Source organism: Solenopsis invicta, chromosome 5 (genome assembly GCF_016802725.1).
Source record: "Solenopsis invicta isolate M01_SB chromosome 5, UNIL_Sinv_3.0, whole genome shotgun sequence".
In the NCBI taxonomy this organism is placed as follows: domain Eukaryota; kingdom Metazoa; phylum Arthropoda; class Insecta; order Hymenoptera; family Formicidae; genus Solenopsis; species Solenopsis invicta.
The window spans coordinates 26,863,617-26,877,120 of record NC_052668.1 but is presented as its reverse complement, the minus strand read 5'-3'; the positions used below and the strand labels follow the sequence as shown (position 1 = coordinate 26,877,120).

Here is a 13,504-nt window from a genome sequence, read left to right as displayed (position 1 = left end):
TTTGGAAAAATATGTCATAAAAAGACGAAAGAGATTAAATTAGAAGAAAAAAAGTTTGTAAAAGTTATTTTAAGAAATTAAAAAAAAATTAAAATTTTTTAATCTTAAAATTCATAATACCTTTTTGAGTACACTTACAAAATATTTTTGATAGAACGCATGTAATATCTTCAACGTATAATTTATCCAAATTTTTAGAATTAATTTTTTATAATTAAAAAAAATAAAATCAAATGTTTAGACTATTTATTTGATTTTTTGGTTAGTGTTTTTTGTTAACCCTTAAATTATCATCCTGGATATTTCGAATTCAATTTTTACCTTTATGAATATTTTTCGAAATACCAAAGCCTCAACTCAATCTTTTTTAAAAAAATGTTTCCATATAAAAACATCTGCGGTAGTGAGACTATGGTGAATTTTTCTGCGAATAGCACAGTCAGTTTTTACATTGGTTTGTCAGTGGCTTAGTTAATTGTACGTACATACTCAATATTTTTTTCTTTTTGCGAACTGTAAATATTTTGTAAATAATTATAATCTATGTTTATTCTGAATTAATGTCTGAATGTGTGGTTTTATGCATAAATTATTTTTTTTTAAAAGAAATTATTTATTGAAATAAAATGGATTTGTAGAACAGAATTGTGTCGGGCGCATCGACTTGTTTGCGCGAGAAAGCAATATTGAGTCTCTATGAGACGACATTACCTTTGCATTAAGATATAAAAAAAAAGTTTTTGCAATTTTTCTTATTTGCCTCATATTGAAAATCACTCATTTTCAATGTACTCGCGTAATTATACTTTGGAAATAATTAAAAATATCTGAATTTATTTTTTAAAGTTTTGTCTAATCTTTTTGTATACATTTATTACAAAAATTCAGTTTTCTTAAAACGACAATACGTTTTTACATTGATCATTTAAAGACACTACTGAAATTTAACTAAACAAAATTTCAAAGTAAACAAATGTATTTAGACAACTATATATTTTTACAACAAGATATTTTATTTAGAGATATTATTGAAATCAAATTAGACACCAATTTTAATGCGTAGAGGAGAAGAGGGTAATATGGCACCCATTTTCATTTTATTGAATTATTTTGTTAATAATTAATATTTTCTATTGAAACTTGAACGATTACATTTGTCAAAATGTTGTTTGACAGATTCTAGGCTCAAAATAATGAGATATTTATTATTTAGGACGTGATTATTTATAAAAATCTAATGCTCTGCATAATCGGTAGCAGAAAAAAAGTGGTTGTAATATGGCTATCTATAAGAATAATTTAAAAAAGTTAGTTTAGTTTAGGAGAAACACAGTATCTTGTTACAAAATTATATATTTTTAATTTTCCATTGTTTAGAATTTTTCTAATATAGAATTTTCTTGCGTTCAGTAACTTTAAAAATACCATTAGAAATTTAGTTAGAAATGTCATTTTATCCCTGTTTAACATTAAACAACAAGCATAAAATAATGTTTTTAATGTTTCTAAACACCGCTCTCTAAAATGACGATCGATTTATTGAAGAAATATTTCAATATAAAAATTTTGCTTAAAAGACCATATTAATAAAATTCCATGTTATTGTTTTAACTTTGTATAACTCAAAATGTGTATAGCTGAATAAAAAGGTAAATAATAAAAAAAACACTCAAGTGTATGTACATTCGTGTGATAATACACTCAAGTTTAAAAATAATGAGAAAGTATGAGTAATTAAAGGTTAAAAGTGAACCTTGAAAAAGTTTAGAAGTGCTCAAAAGTAAAAATGCCTTATAACAATTGTCACTTATTATGTATTGTCATATTAATATCACTAAAAAACGGCGGGCTACTAAATGAATAACTCCATAAGCAATTGTTAGAATACGTCATTTAATAACGGAGATAATAGGGGTAACCATATTGTCGACAGTAGCCATAATAGCCTCTTCTCCTCTACCAAAATTTATTTTTAATTTTAACTTTTATAACTTTTAAATTGACGTCTAGATACGACAATTATAATAATACTCTATATGGATGTAACAACACACTAAAGATGACCTAATAACAAGATCAAAATATCATGATTATGTTTTGTTTATTAATGATATATTAGTATATACAGCAAACTCCGCAAATAAACTTTTTTCATCAATTACGTTTAATTTTAAAAAGCCGTTGTTATTGAATATATGTGTTATGTTTTATTTTCTTCCAAAGTAAAAAGATTTATTTTAGAAAAAATTAAAAGTATATATTCTTCATAAATTTTTATAGATACTTTTGGTCACTTTAAATAAATAAAAAAATGGTCGGACGTAAAATAGTCACAACAATAACAAAAAAATTTTTACAAGGCATCTTAAGTTAATAATTATATTAATCATTGTCTAATAATATGTCGTCTGATAATTACATCATCATAATTTTTAAAGCCGAACGCGCGATATTACTTAAAGATATACGGATACACAAACATATTTATATCACACACAGCACTCAGCAATTACACATATATAAATAATATATGGATTAATTAGGCAAATAAAATAGTCTTTAAACTTGCAGATGCTTTCTATAGCTTTTAATCTGAATAGCTCTTACGATCTTTTTGAATCTTTTATTGAATAACATTGTTGTTGTTTTTTTTTAACATTTTTACTCAGATAAAATTTATTCTCTACTAGTCATCGTGGGATCACTCGCGTTCAAATAAAATTTTTCGATTTGATTACGCCGGTACAGTACGTGCTACACGCGCGTATAAAGAAACTTTATAGGCGCCGCCTAAGTTTAAGTGGCGCTTTTTAATTACATTTATTTCAATAGTTAGGTCGGTGTGAAAAATTCACAGTGCACGACTGACTCCAACTTAGCTGGAAGCCCTTTGCATGAAAGTGCTAAAGTTGAAAGTAAGTAATTTTTTATTTTTTATAATATTTTATTTTATGCATATATTATATTTGCACAATGTTTGCAGTTTTTAACTTTTTATTAATAAAAATGTTTAATTTTTATATTATTATACAATAGAAATGTTGCATCATGTGTATATAAATAGTTTAAAAAATATATAAACATAAATATGTAATTTTTACTTTTTAACACTAAATTTGTATTAAAATTCATTAAACTTACAGAATTGATGCTATAATTACTCAAATCTCATATTATCCGCTACTAATTTTATATCATAAAAGTAAGCATTATTTATGTTGCAAAATTAATATTAAATTATAAATTCAAATCAATGAAACATGTTTCTTTATAAAAATATGATCCTTTAACATTAATTTCTTTGATTTTTAAGAAAGTTATAATTTTTCAAAAATTACCCTGTATTTACCGTACCTTTGTTCACATATTTGCCAAAATTACATAGTTTCACCCTATTGTTATTGTCATTTTACTTTTTAATCGTATATTAAAAGATTGAAATTAAGTAAAATTACAATTAAACATCGTTTAAAAGAAGGGTAAATGGTTTCTCATAACCTAAACTTGCAAAACAAGGTGCAAAGATTCGACACAGCAATGTCTTTGATTTAAAAGAATACATTATGAAGAGTACATTATGCAAATGAAGTACGTTTTTTTGCAGAATTTAGAGGAGAACAAGCCCATTTTTCTGTCACTGCTTGTCCCGGTTATAGGTTATGTAAGATTAATATACTACCTTTGCTCATGCATTCGACCCTACGCTCAGCGTATGCACCACAAAACGTATACAGTTTCTTGACAAAAGCATACGATTGCGAACCTTACAAGAATATTGATTTTGCCGTCCACGGACGGCAATATCCCCCACCCCAAAGATTGCCCATTTATGGCCATGTTACCAACTGTCTAGAATGTCGCAAAAAACGTGCTTTCTTTGCATAAAAGATTTTCTATACAAAGTCATTACAAATTACAAATCATTATACGACAACCCTAAACGCAGAAAATTGTTAGTAAATTTTGGCTAACCGTCAACTTCAAAATCCAATATCCATGCAAAAAAATTTTGCCGAGTATTCGGTGGGGAATGTGACACATTACAAGTTGTTGAAGCTTAATCAGACTATTACAGCAAAGTACTACCAACAACTCATCCGTTTGAACAATGTGTTGAAGCAAAAAATGTCTTTACTAGCGGTGGAAGAAGGCAAGTAATTATACAATACAATGCTTAATTACATACCGCAAAATGTACAAAAAATGTCATTTATGAATTGAACTGGAAAATTCTCTCATTCTTATTCACCAGATATTGCTGCATCAGACTACCACCTATTTCAGTTGCTTTGACATCACCTAGCTGATGAGAAAAACAATTCAGAACAGTTGACGAAGTTCAAAATAACATAAATAACATCATCAAGTCAAAATTGCCAAATTTCTTTTGTTAGGACATACATCAGTTGCCCAAAAGATGGGGCAAAAAATAATGGTCCGACAGAAAATTTTCCAAACTAAGAAGTCATTATTTTTTTACATACTTACAGTTTATGATTGACGTAACGACCAATAAGCTCTAGTCGTTACATTAATAATGAATTGCGAGTATGTAGAAAGATGGTTACTTCTCAATTTGGAAAATTTTCCGAGAAACAGAATCAATTACTATGGGTATATGTACATTCCCTACCCATCACACGCGAGAATTGCGTTTTTACTGGCAGTACTGAAAATTTATAGTTCACGTCACAGATACTATACATTTTCAGTACTGGCAGTTAATATCGGAATACAGCCTAAACATCTGTTGTTATAAACATTTACTTCTTTATTATTATTCTGCTTGTCAAAGAGTTTACATGTCTCAATAAATTTCTCTCAATCAAATATAAATCTAGTGATTTATACAATAAGTAATCGCTACCAGGTGGAGCGTTGTGGCCGGCGGATGTTCGCGCCTTTTCTTTCAGTCAATTTTATTAATATATGTTTTGTGCGACATATTTATAGTAGTATTTGTGTGGATATCACTTTCAATCCTCTTCTTCTGGCTCCTCGGAAGAGCCTATGATTTTTCTCACGCTAGTCCTGCGTATAGGATAGTAAAAGTAGGTGATCCTAACCTTTTGGCGTTACGGGCCGGCCGGCAAACACGTGCTGTCTCCTCGATATTCGATATGAAGAAATAGGACCAGATCTATGGCGTTTTATAATTAAACAAACTTTGGAAGATAATCACATTGACGAACCTGATGTAAAGATGCGGAATACGAATAAGAAAGGTAATTTGACAATGGACGAAGATGATGTATTAATTCTGAACTATAGTAAAAAGAAATCTCGTATTATATAGGTGCAAGAAATAAGACCAAGGCGCAAGATTCCACAGCCAACTCTCCGTTAAAAACGTCCGAGGGAAACAAGTCGGGTATAGGGAATGTAAGCGGGATGAACAATGTCGGTGCACAGATTAAGGATATGAAAGGCGAGACTAATTCGATGGAGACTGTAAGAAGCTTCAAGTATGACGCTTTCTCGAGAGCACCTTTTATCGTGTACTTTAGCATTAAGTCAACCAATGGGGCCGATAGGTCACAGACGTCGCGGTTTAAGATCTCCGAGAAACTCGATAAGTGTAATGTAAAATTTAACAAAATTACGAAATACTCTAAAGATATTTGGAAAGCGACGTTTCCATCGAAAACACTAGCGAATAGTGTGATCACGAACAAAATGGTGCAAGACCTGGGGATAACAGCTTTCATTCCGAAATACAAAATTAGCAGGAAGGTAGTCATCGAGGAAATCCCTGATGATATGTCTATGGCAGAAGTCAAGGAAATTGTGGAGGAAGAAAATTCTAATCTCTTAATAACAAATCTATATAGACTCAAGCAGCGCAACGAAAATACCGGGGAGATAGAAGATTCAGAAGAAGTTTGTATGGAGCTAAGAGGTGAAATTATCCCTAAGGAGATGTCAATCTTAAAACTTGTTATACCAGTGAGGCCGTTTATACAGTCGATACGTGTATGTTTCAAATGTGGACGTATAGGCCACGTTAGTAAATTCTGTGAGAATCCGGCTGCCTGCCTGACATGCGCTGGGGATCATCAATCGCGAGAAGAGCCGTGTTCAGCGGCTAAAAATTGCGTAAACTGTGGACGTGGACACAACACTTTAGATCGTGAATGTCCTGCATATAAGAAACACCAAGAAATTGCCAAGGTTATGGCATACGACAACCTTCCCTTCCTCGAGGCACAGTCCTTGGTGGAGAGGGACTACGATGGACTTGTGAGGAAAGTACATGACTACAAGACACTGAAAGATTTACTCCTTTTTCCATCCAAGGGTGTAAATCGTAGGATGACTCAGGGGTCAATGGAAGAGAACACCTCATATAGACTAGAAGTTTTAAAAAAAACTAAAGGTGGTGTTAGAGATCAGCTAAGTAACATTGCAGAGATAATTTTGTCTGATCCAGATGTAGAAATTTTATGTGAAAGAATTAAAAAAACTATAGATTTGCATGTGACAAACAGTCTCAGAAAAGATAAAGGTAATGGATCGAACAAATAAATTTAATTCTTTGAAAATAGCTGGAATTTTAAATCTATGATGTCACGATACAACAAATTAAAGGGATGTGCCGGATAACGAATGTATCGGATAAAGAATTAAAAAGGTATATATACAAATTTGCATTACAAGACTAACATTGTTTTTGCGATTTTACAATGTTACAGTAAACGTTGCATAATGCTCATTAGCAACAAAGAAATTATTTTATAGTTATTTTTTTAAATAAAGTATTTTATAAAATCTTCATAAAATAAAACTTTGTTTTGTGGCACTTATTAATGAAATGATCTACGAAGAATCATTAATTTGTGAATTTTTGTAATTAAAAGTGCTTTTTATCCTTTATTATATGGAAAAGTACACTTAAATACTGACGTTGACAGTTCGAGATGACACTCAAATTGAGTACTAATCTTCAAGTTGAAGGTTTATTTGGGAGTTAACACTCTTGATTTGAGTGTTATCTTGGATCATTAATGCCTAATTGAATGTATTTTTTCGTAAGAGATGACATTAGTTGTTAATATTTAATGGTCTTCCTATTTCATAAATGCATCAATTTTCTTTTTTTAATGAATTGTTTAAATAAATTTTACATAAGATTTTTTCAGCAGAAGTGTGTAGATTAGGAAAGAAAGAATGCTACAGATAAGTTTTTTATAAAAGAATCTGCCTTCAGTCTATCGGAAGACTTGAGCAAAATGAGGAAGTAGATCATAACGTTGACAGAATCTTAACATTTGTTGCAAGATTTACAGTAATCAATCAGCACATTATTAAGGCATGACATATTAAATATTTCAATAATTATGCTTAAACAAAAAAAAATAATTGCACAATTACCATAATTTAACTATAATTTATAGTTATTTTCGGTATCATTTAATTGTACATTTATAATTATTATTTTAACCATATAAATCAGAGCTCGGCAAGAAATGCACATTTCGCCCGATTTTCAGTTGACTCCGCCTAGCGCTCGTCCCTTACCTCGACGTCCCGCGCGCAGCCTACGAGCCGCGCGAGGCTCAGGACCGTGTCACCTCGCGACTCGCGACCGTATCGTGTCACCGGTCACCGGACCTCGAATACATATTTTTAATAGAGTTGAGCAAAAATTCACTACCTGTGAATTAGTCACTGATAATAAAAATTCACGTTCACGACTTGTGAACAAATATGAAAATTCACTGTGAATAGTGTGAATGAGACTTTTGGCTTTCCGCACTGTCGGGTAGTCACCAAATTAAAAAGTTATACATTAAAATGCGCAATTAAAGATTATTTGCAATGCAAAGTACAAATTAGAATCTAAGATTTATTAAATAAAAGTTTTAGTTTACGTTTTTTATAATATATATTATATATTATATATTATACAGGGTGTTTCAGACCACCCGTACACCCCTTTTCTCTTCGCAGGATTAGGACCAATCAAAAATATGTTCAGACGAAAGTTGTAGGGTTTCAAAAGATCTATTCAATGATCTTATCAGTTTGACCTTGGATGGCGTCGCCAAGGTCAGATCGAAATCACATTAAGTTTTTTAAATGGAACACCCTATTTTTGATTCCAGAATCTAATAGCTGGTGTCAAGACCTTTCCAAAACACTATAAGAATGTTTATTTTCGTTGACTACTTTCCGAGTTGTGCAGCTTGAAAGTTACACTACCGCCAGCATCAGCATTACTCAAGATGTACCATGTGGTGGTTACTTAGTCGGATTTAATCTTGTGTGTGGGTGTGTGCATACGTGCATGCGTATGTGTATGGGGGAGGAAAAGGGGAGTCAAAGTTTTATGTACTCTGCTTTTGTTTATTAACTGGATTGATTATGTTTGATGATCAATCATGTCCAGATTGACTGTATGCATTTTCCCGTGCTTAGCATTATCCAGAATGAACGACGTGGACGTGACGAGAATTTCATCCCATTGGGGTGCTTGATTCACGTGAGTCCCCTTGCCTCTCACGTTTGGGGTGCTTGATTCACGTGAGTCCACTTGCCTCTCACGTTTGGGGTGCTTGATTCACGTGAGTCCCCTTGCCTCTCACGTTTGGGGTGCTTGATTCACGTGAGTCCCCTTGCCTCTCACGTTTGGGGTGCTTGATTCACGTGAGTCCCCTTGCCTCTCACGTTTGGGGTGCTTGATTCACGTGAGTCCCCTTGCCTCTCACGTTCGGGAATGAATGAGTGTATGTTTTGTTAAGCGACTAAATGTTCAAAGTGAGCACCATTCTCTGCGATGCAAGCATCAACTCTATTTTGAAAATCATTGGTTGCTCGAAGAATTTCCTCGGCACGTAAGGATCGAATTGCTTCACTTATTCTACGAATCATATTATCCCTCGTAGTCGGACGTTCATGATAGACCAAGTTTTTTATCCTTCCCCAGAAATAATAATCAAGGACGGTGAGATCTGGTGATCGGGGTGGATAATTGATTGGACCGTATTTGCCTATCCACTTGTCGGGGAACATAGTATTTAATGCCGCACGAGCAACTCTCGATGTATGAGACGGACATGCATCTTGTTGGAACCACATGTTCAGGCGCAATTGCAGAGGAATATTAAGACAGGAAGATCTGTCATTATCAAGGCGGAATATCTATCACCGTTTAGATTTTCGTCAAAGAAAACAGGACCTATGATTTGACTTCCAATAATTCCACACCAAACATTGACTTTCCAGATGGTTTGATGATCTACTTCTCTCAACCAGTGAGGATTATTTTGTGCCCAATAACGAGAGTTTCAAGTATTAACAGATCCATCACTTTTAAGTGTACATTCGTCAGAAAATAAAATTTTCAAGTGGAAATCAAGTGGTTGCTGTCTTATAAAGTTGCAAAATACAAGTCTCTGTCTAATATCGTTATAATTCAACGCTTGATGAACAGACATTCTGTAAGGGTGAAATTTGTTATTTTTTAGAATGCGCCAAACACTGATTTTACTAACACCAGAATCTTGTTCTCGTCGTCTTAAAGAATCATAAGGGTTCAATTCTGTCGATGCAAGAATTTCCACTGTTCTTTCATCCATAATCGGACGACGAATTTGTGTACCTTTGTTATGTTGAGGCTGAACGACACCTTTAATTTTGATTCGTTTAGCCAAACGTGAAAAAACATTTCGCGAGTGAGGAGTCCGATCAGGATAACGTTCCCGCCACAATCTTTCCGCTGCAATGAATGTACCTCGACACTCACCTAAAATTAGCAGCATATCATATGCTTCTTCATTGGAATAGGACATGGCTAAATAAACCTAGACTAATAAAGAGGGTCGGATTTTTGTTGCGCGATTGATACTGATATGACAGTTATTGAAGACGTAGGTGACAAGTTTGAGAGAGTTATTGTCACTCGTGTTGAGTTGAGTCACAATAGCGTTGTGGTGAATACATCTCTACTACATCCTATGCAAATAACAATATATATAAAATCACGAGTTAGACATCGTTACGCAGAAAGCCGCGCTCGTTATTGCTCGTGTGCTACCGTTAAAGTAATAATGTAATTACATAATATTATGACATACATATGTATGTGACTATCTACGGTCGCGACAGCTAACTTTCACGATTTTTCATGATCTGTTTTTGTTGGCCCGGCTCGCGTGTTTACTTTCTTTGTGTCGGCTGCACGGCTTTCTGCGTAACGCGTGATTTTATATTGTTATTTACATGGTGTTGGCGGTAGTGTAACTTTCAAGCCGCACAACTCGGAAAGTAGTCAACGAAAATAAACATTCTTATAGTGTTTTGGAAAGGTCTTGACACCAGCTATTAGATTCTGGAATCAAAAATAGGGTGTTCCATTTAAAAAACTTAATGTGATTTCGATCTGACCTTGGCGACGCCATCCAAGGTCAAACTGATAAGATCATTGAATAGATCTTTTGAAACCCTACAACTTTCGTCTGAACATATTTTTGATTGGTCCTAATCCTGCGAAGAGAAAAGGGGTGTACGGGTGGTCTGAAACACCCTGTATATTATAATTTTATTATAATTTATATATTATATATTATATATATATATATTATATATTATATATTATATATTATATATTATATATTATAATATATAATATATATTATATATTATAAAAAACGTAAAATAAAACTTTTATTTAATAAATCTTAGATTCTAATTTGTACTTTGCATTGCAAATAATCTTTAATTGCGCATTTTAATGTATAATTTTTTAATTTGGTGACTACCCGACAGTGCGGAAAGCCAAAAGTCTCATTCACACTATTCAGTGAATTTTCATATTTGTTCACAGGTCGTGAACGTGAATTTTTATTATCAGTGACTAATTCACAGGTAGTGAATTTTTGCTCAACTCTATTAAAAATTCATGGTCCGGTGATCGGTGACACGATACGGTCGCGAGTCGCGAGGTGGCACGGTCCTGAGCCTCGCGCGGCTCGTAGGCTGCGCGCGGGACGTCGATGTAAGGGACGAGCGCTAGGCGGAGTCAACTGAAAATCGGGCGAAATGTGCATTTCTTGCCGAGCTCCGATATAAATTATAGCTATTATAGCTTATTATTATATGAACAATAAGCGAATGTTAAAATTAGTTACATTTACTATCTATATAAACTAGTCCTTGGAATAAAGTGTATTGCCAGAGTATATTTGTGATTCTATATTAAATTGTTTATTTGACTTTTCTCTTTGCATATCTGATATTTTACTATATTAATATTTGAAATTATCATATTTATAATAAAATTTTATATAATTGAAAAGAACAGAAGATTATTAACAATATAGCAATATAAAAAGCTTCTGACCATAATTATTTTGACATGCAATTGTGTTCCGAAATACCGAAAACGTTTTTTTGAGTATAAATTTAAAATTAAATTTCTCAAAAATTTTAACTCAGTGAAAATTGGATTAAAAATATGACAATTCTTGTTGTACTAAACATGGTGGAAGTTAATAAGAGATTTGTTTGAAAAGTTTTTCGCATGCTAAGGTTGGCTATACGAATATCCGGAAAAATCTTGGCATTACGTGCCAGCGATGATACCAGGTCATTCTGTATGCATTTTTCTTTCTGAATATCGTTCATGTATCTGCATATATCCGGCGGAAGCTTGTAGAACGCTATGAATGTTTAACGGCATCAAGCCGCATAATAGATGTATTGGCGTTACGTGCTTGAAATGCAATTCCGGCTTATCGCCACTTTAAAAGCGTTGCCCTTTGTACCAGCTATACGATGCCGATGCTTGACAAGTTTAAAATGACTTCGGCCAGACTTCGTTCAACTTAATCGATTAAATCAACTGACAGAATTGCCTCCGGCGGAATATTTAATTATATGGCTCTTAGTCGCGTATCATTAATCTTTCCTTCGACGTGTCAAGCAATAGAAAAATTAATAATTTTATATATTAGCAGATTAATGCAGGCATTACCTGACAAGTTAATCCATTTAAGTTAATTGGTCTTCGGTCGAAGACGTGTATGTCCATAGCCTAGAAGCCAATAGCTGTTACGTTAACAGGGAAATATAGGATGCGTTTCACCCCTTTTAACCCGCGTAAGAGTATTATTTATAGAAAAATACTTTTGTTTTGATCCGTACCACAATATATCCAAAGCTCATCAAACTTACGTGTGTTTCTTCACAAGCTGCAATTAACGTGGGAGCCAAGAAAATTTATATAAAGAGCTAGAAGCTGATCGATAGTTTAACAATATCTTATATGACATTGAAGTGAACGGGGAAGAATGGAGGAAGGAAGATGTCTTTCTGAAGATGTTACCGTTGTTTTTTGTAAAGTCTCTAGCAAATTGCGAATAGAAAGTTCAAAGTCGACGATCAAGCTTTGCAAAATAGAAACAAAGAGATCAAGGCAAATAGGCATCTTTTGTTAGAGAAATTCGATAAAGTTCCAAAATAATATAATAATCAAGCAATAACAGAATTTATCAGAATAAGCTAAAACAATGTACACCTGCCGAAACTATTTTCCGAGTTACAAGTGAAATTTTCCCGTGTGCGAACTAGCCTTGGGTGATACCGAGCGTATTCGTGGGTGTAGAATGCACGGCGTATCGGATTTTATATAGTTCGTGCATTGAGTATTTAATTTAATATTTATAACTTTTTTAAATATTTATTATAGCGGTATTTGTCGAACGAATACCGTTAAACTAGAGGATCCATTCTATTAGGAGATTACAGTGAGAGATTGATGAAAGTGGTGGCAGATCTTCTAGAAACTCGTGCAGTGCGAGAGCGAACGTTGTACAACTTACTCTAAGAAGCGCGGTGATTTTCCTGAGTAATTTTTCTACGATCCTGAATTATTAATAAAACGCCGTATACAGAGATTATAAAGGTGTACTTGCACGGTAATTCCCAACGTACAGATACTTCGTTTATCTCAATTGCCGCGAAATTATGTTTTGAGTACCGCGTATCTTTACCACGAACGTAACACCAAACTCGTTTAGCCTCGAAAGCGGAAACCTTCCTTACAACTTTGAAGTTTTCTCATAAACTGCATTGTAATTTTTTAAAGTATCGAGAATGTAATCAAAATGGATGTATTCTTACTAGAGAGAATAAAATTGTGAACATTGCAAAAATGCGTTGTTTATTATTTGTAGCTTAATTAATTTTCGTGTTCAAAATCCATCGATAATCACTGATAATTTAAATATTCACTCGATATCATTAACAATTTTTAAATCATTTAGTCTAGAGTCTAGAGTCCAAAGGGTGGCCTATTTTGGGGACTTTTTAAAGAAAATTATTACGCGTATTCTTCTATGCTTTTACATATCTATTGATACTTATTTAAATATTTATAAATTTTGGAATGACTAAATGTTTATTAGTTTTTGTGTTCCATAAATTTAAAAACAAATATATTTTCTAAGTTGGCTAACACAATTTTTCAGAAATCACTGAAGCTAGATTATTAAAGCTTGAAATT

General features: G+C 32.9%; 1 protein-coding gene across 1 annotated transcript; it reads left to right on the top strand.

Annotated features, from left to right (window-relative positions):
- The first annotated feature begins 4,740 nt into the window (after positions 1 to 4,740).
- LOC113003760 lies at positions 4,741 to 6,644 on the top strand. The gene is made up of 2 exons (XM_039449940.1): positions 4,741 to 5,225; positions 5,297 to 6,644. The coding sequence occupies exons 1-2, from the start codon at positions 5,204 to 5,206 to the stop codon at positions 6,523 to 6,525; spliced, it is 1,251 nt and encodes a 416-aa protein (XP_039305874.1). The 5' UTR covers positions 4,741 to 5,203; the 3' UTR covers positions 6,526 to 6,644.
- Positions 6,645 to 13,504: the final 6,860 nt, after the last annotated feature.

Excerpts from the sequence above, each read along its gene's own strand:
- LOC113003760 (XM_039449940.1), top strand. The coding sequence starts at position 5,204 with ATGCGGAATACGAATAAGAAAG. Across the intron at positions 5,226-5,296 it reads GCGGAATACGAATAAGAAAG|GTGCAAGAAATAAGACCAAG; the intron begins GTAATTTGACAA and ends CGTATTATATAG.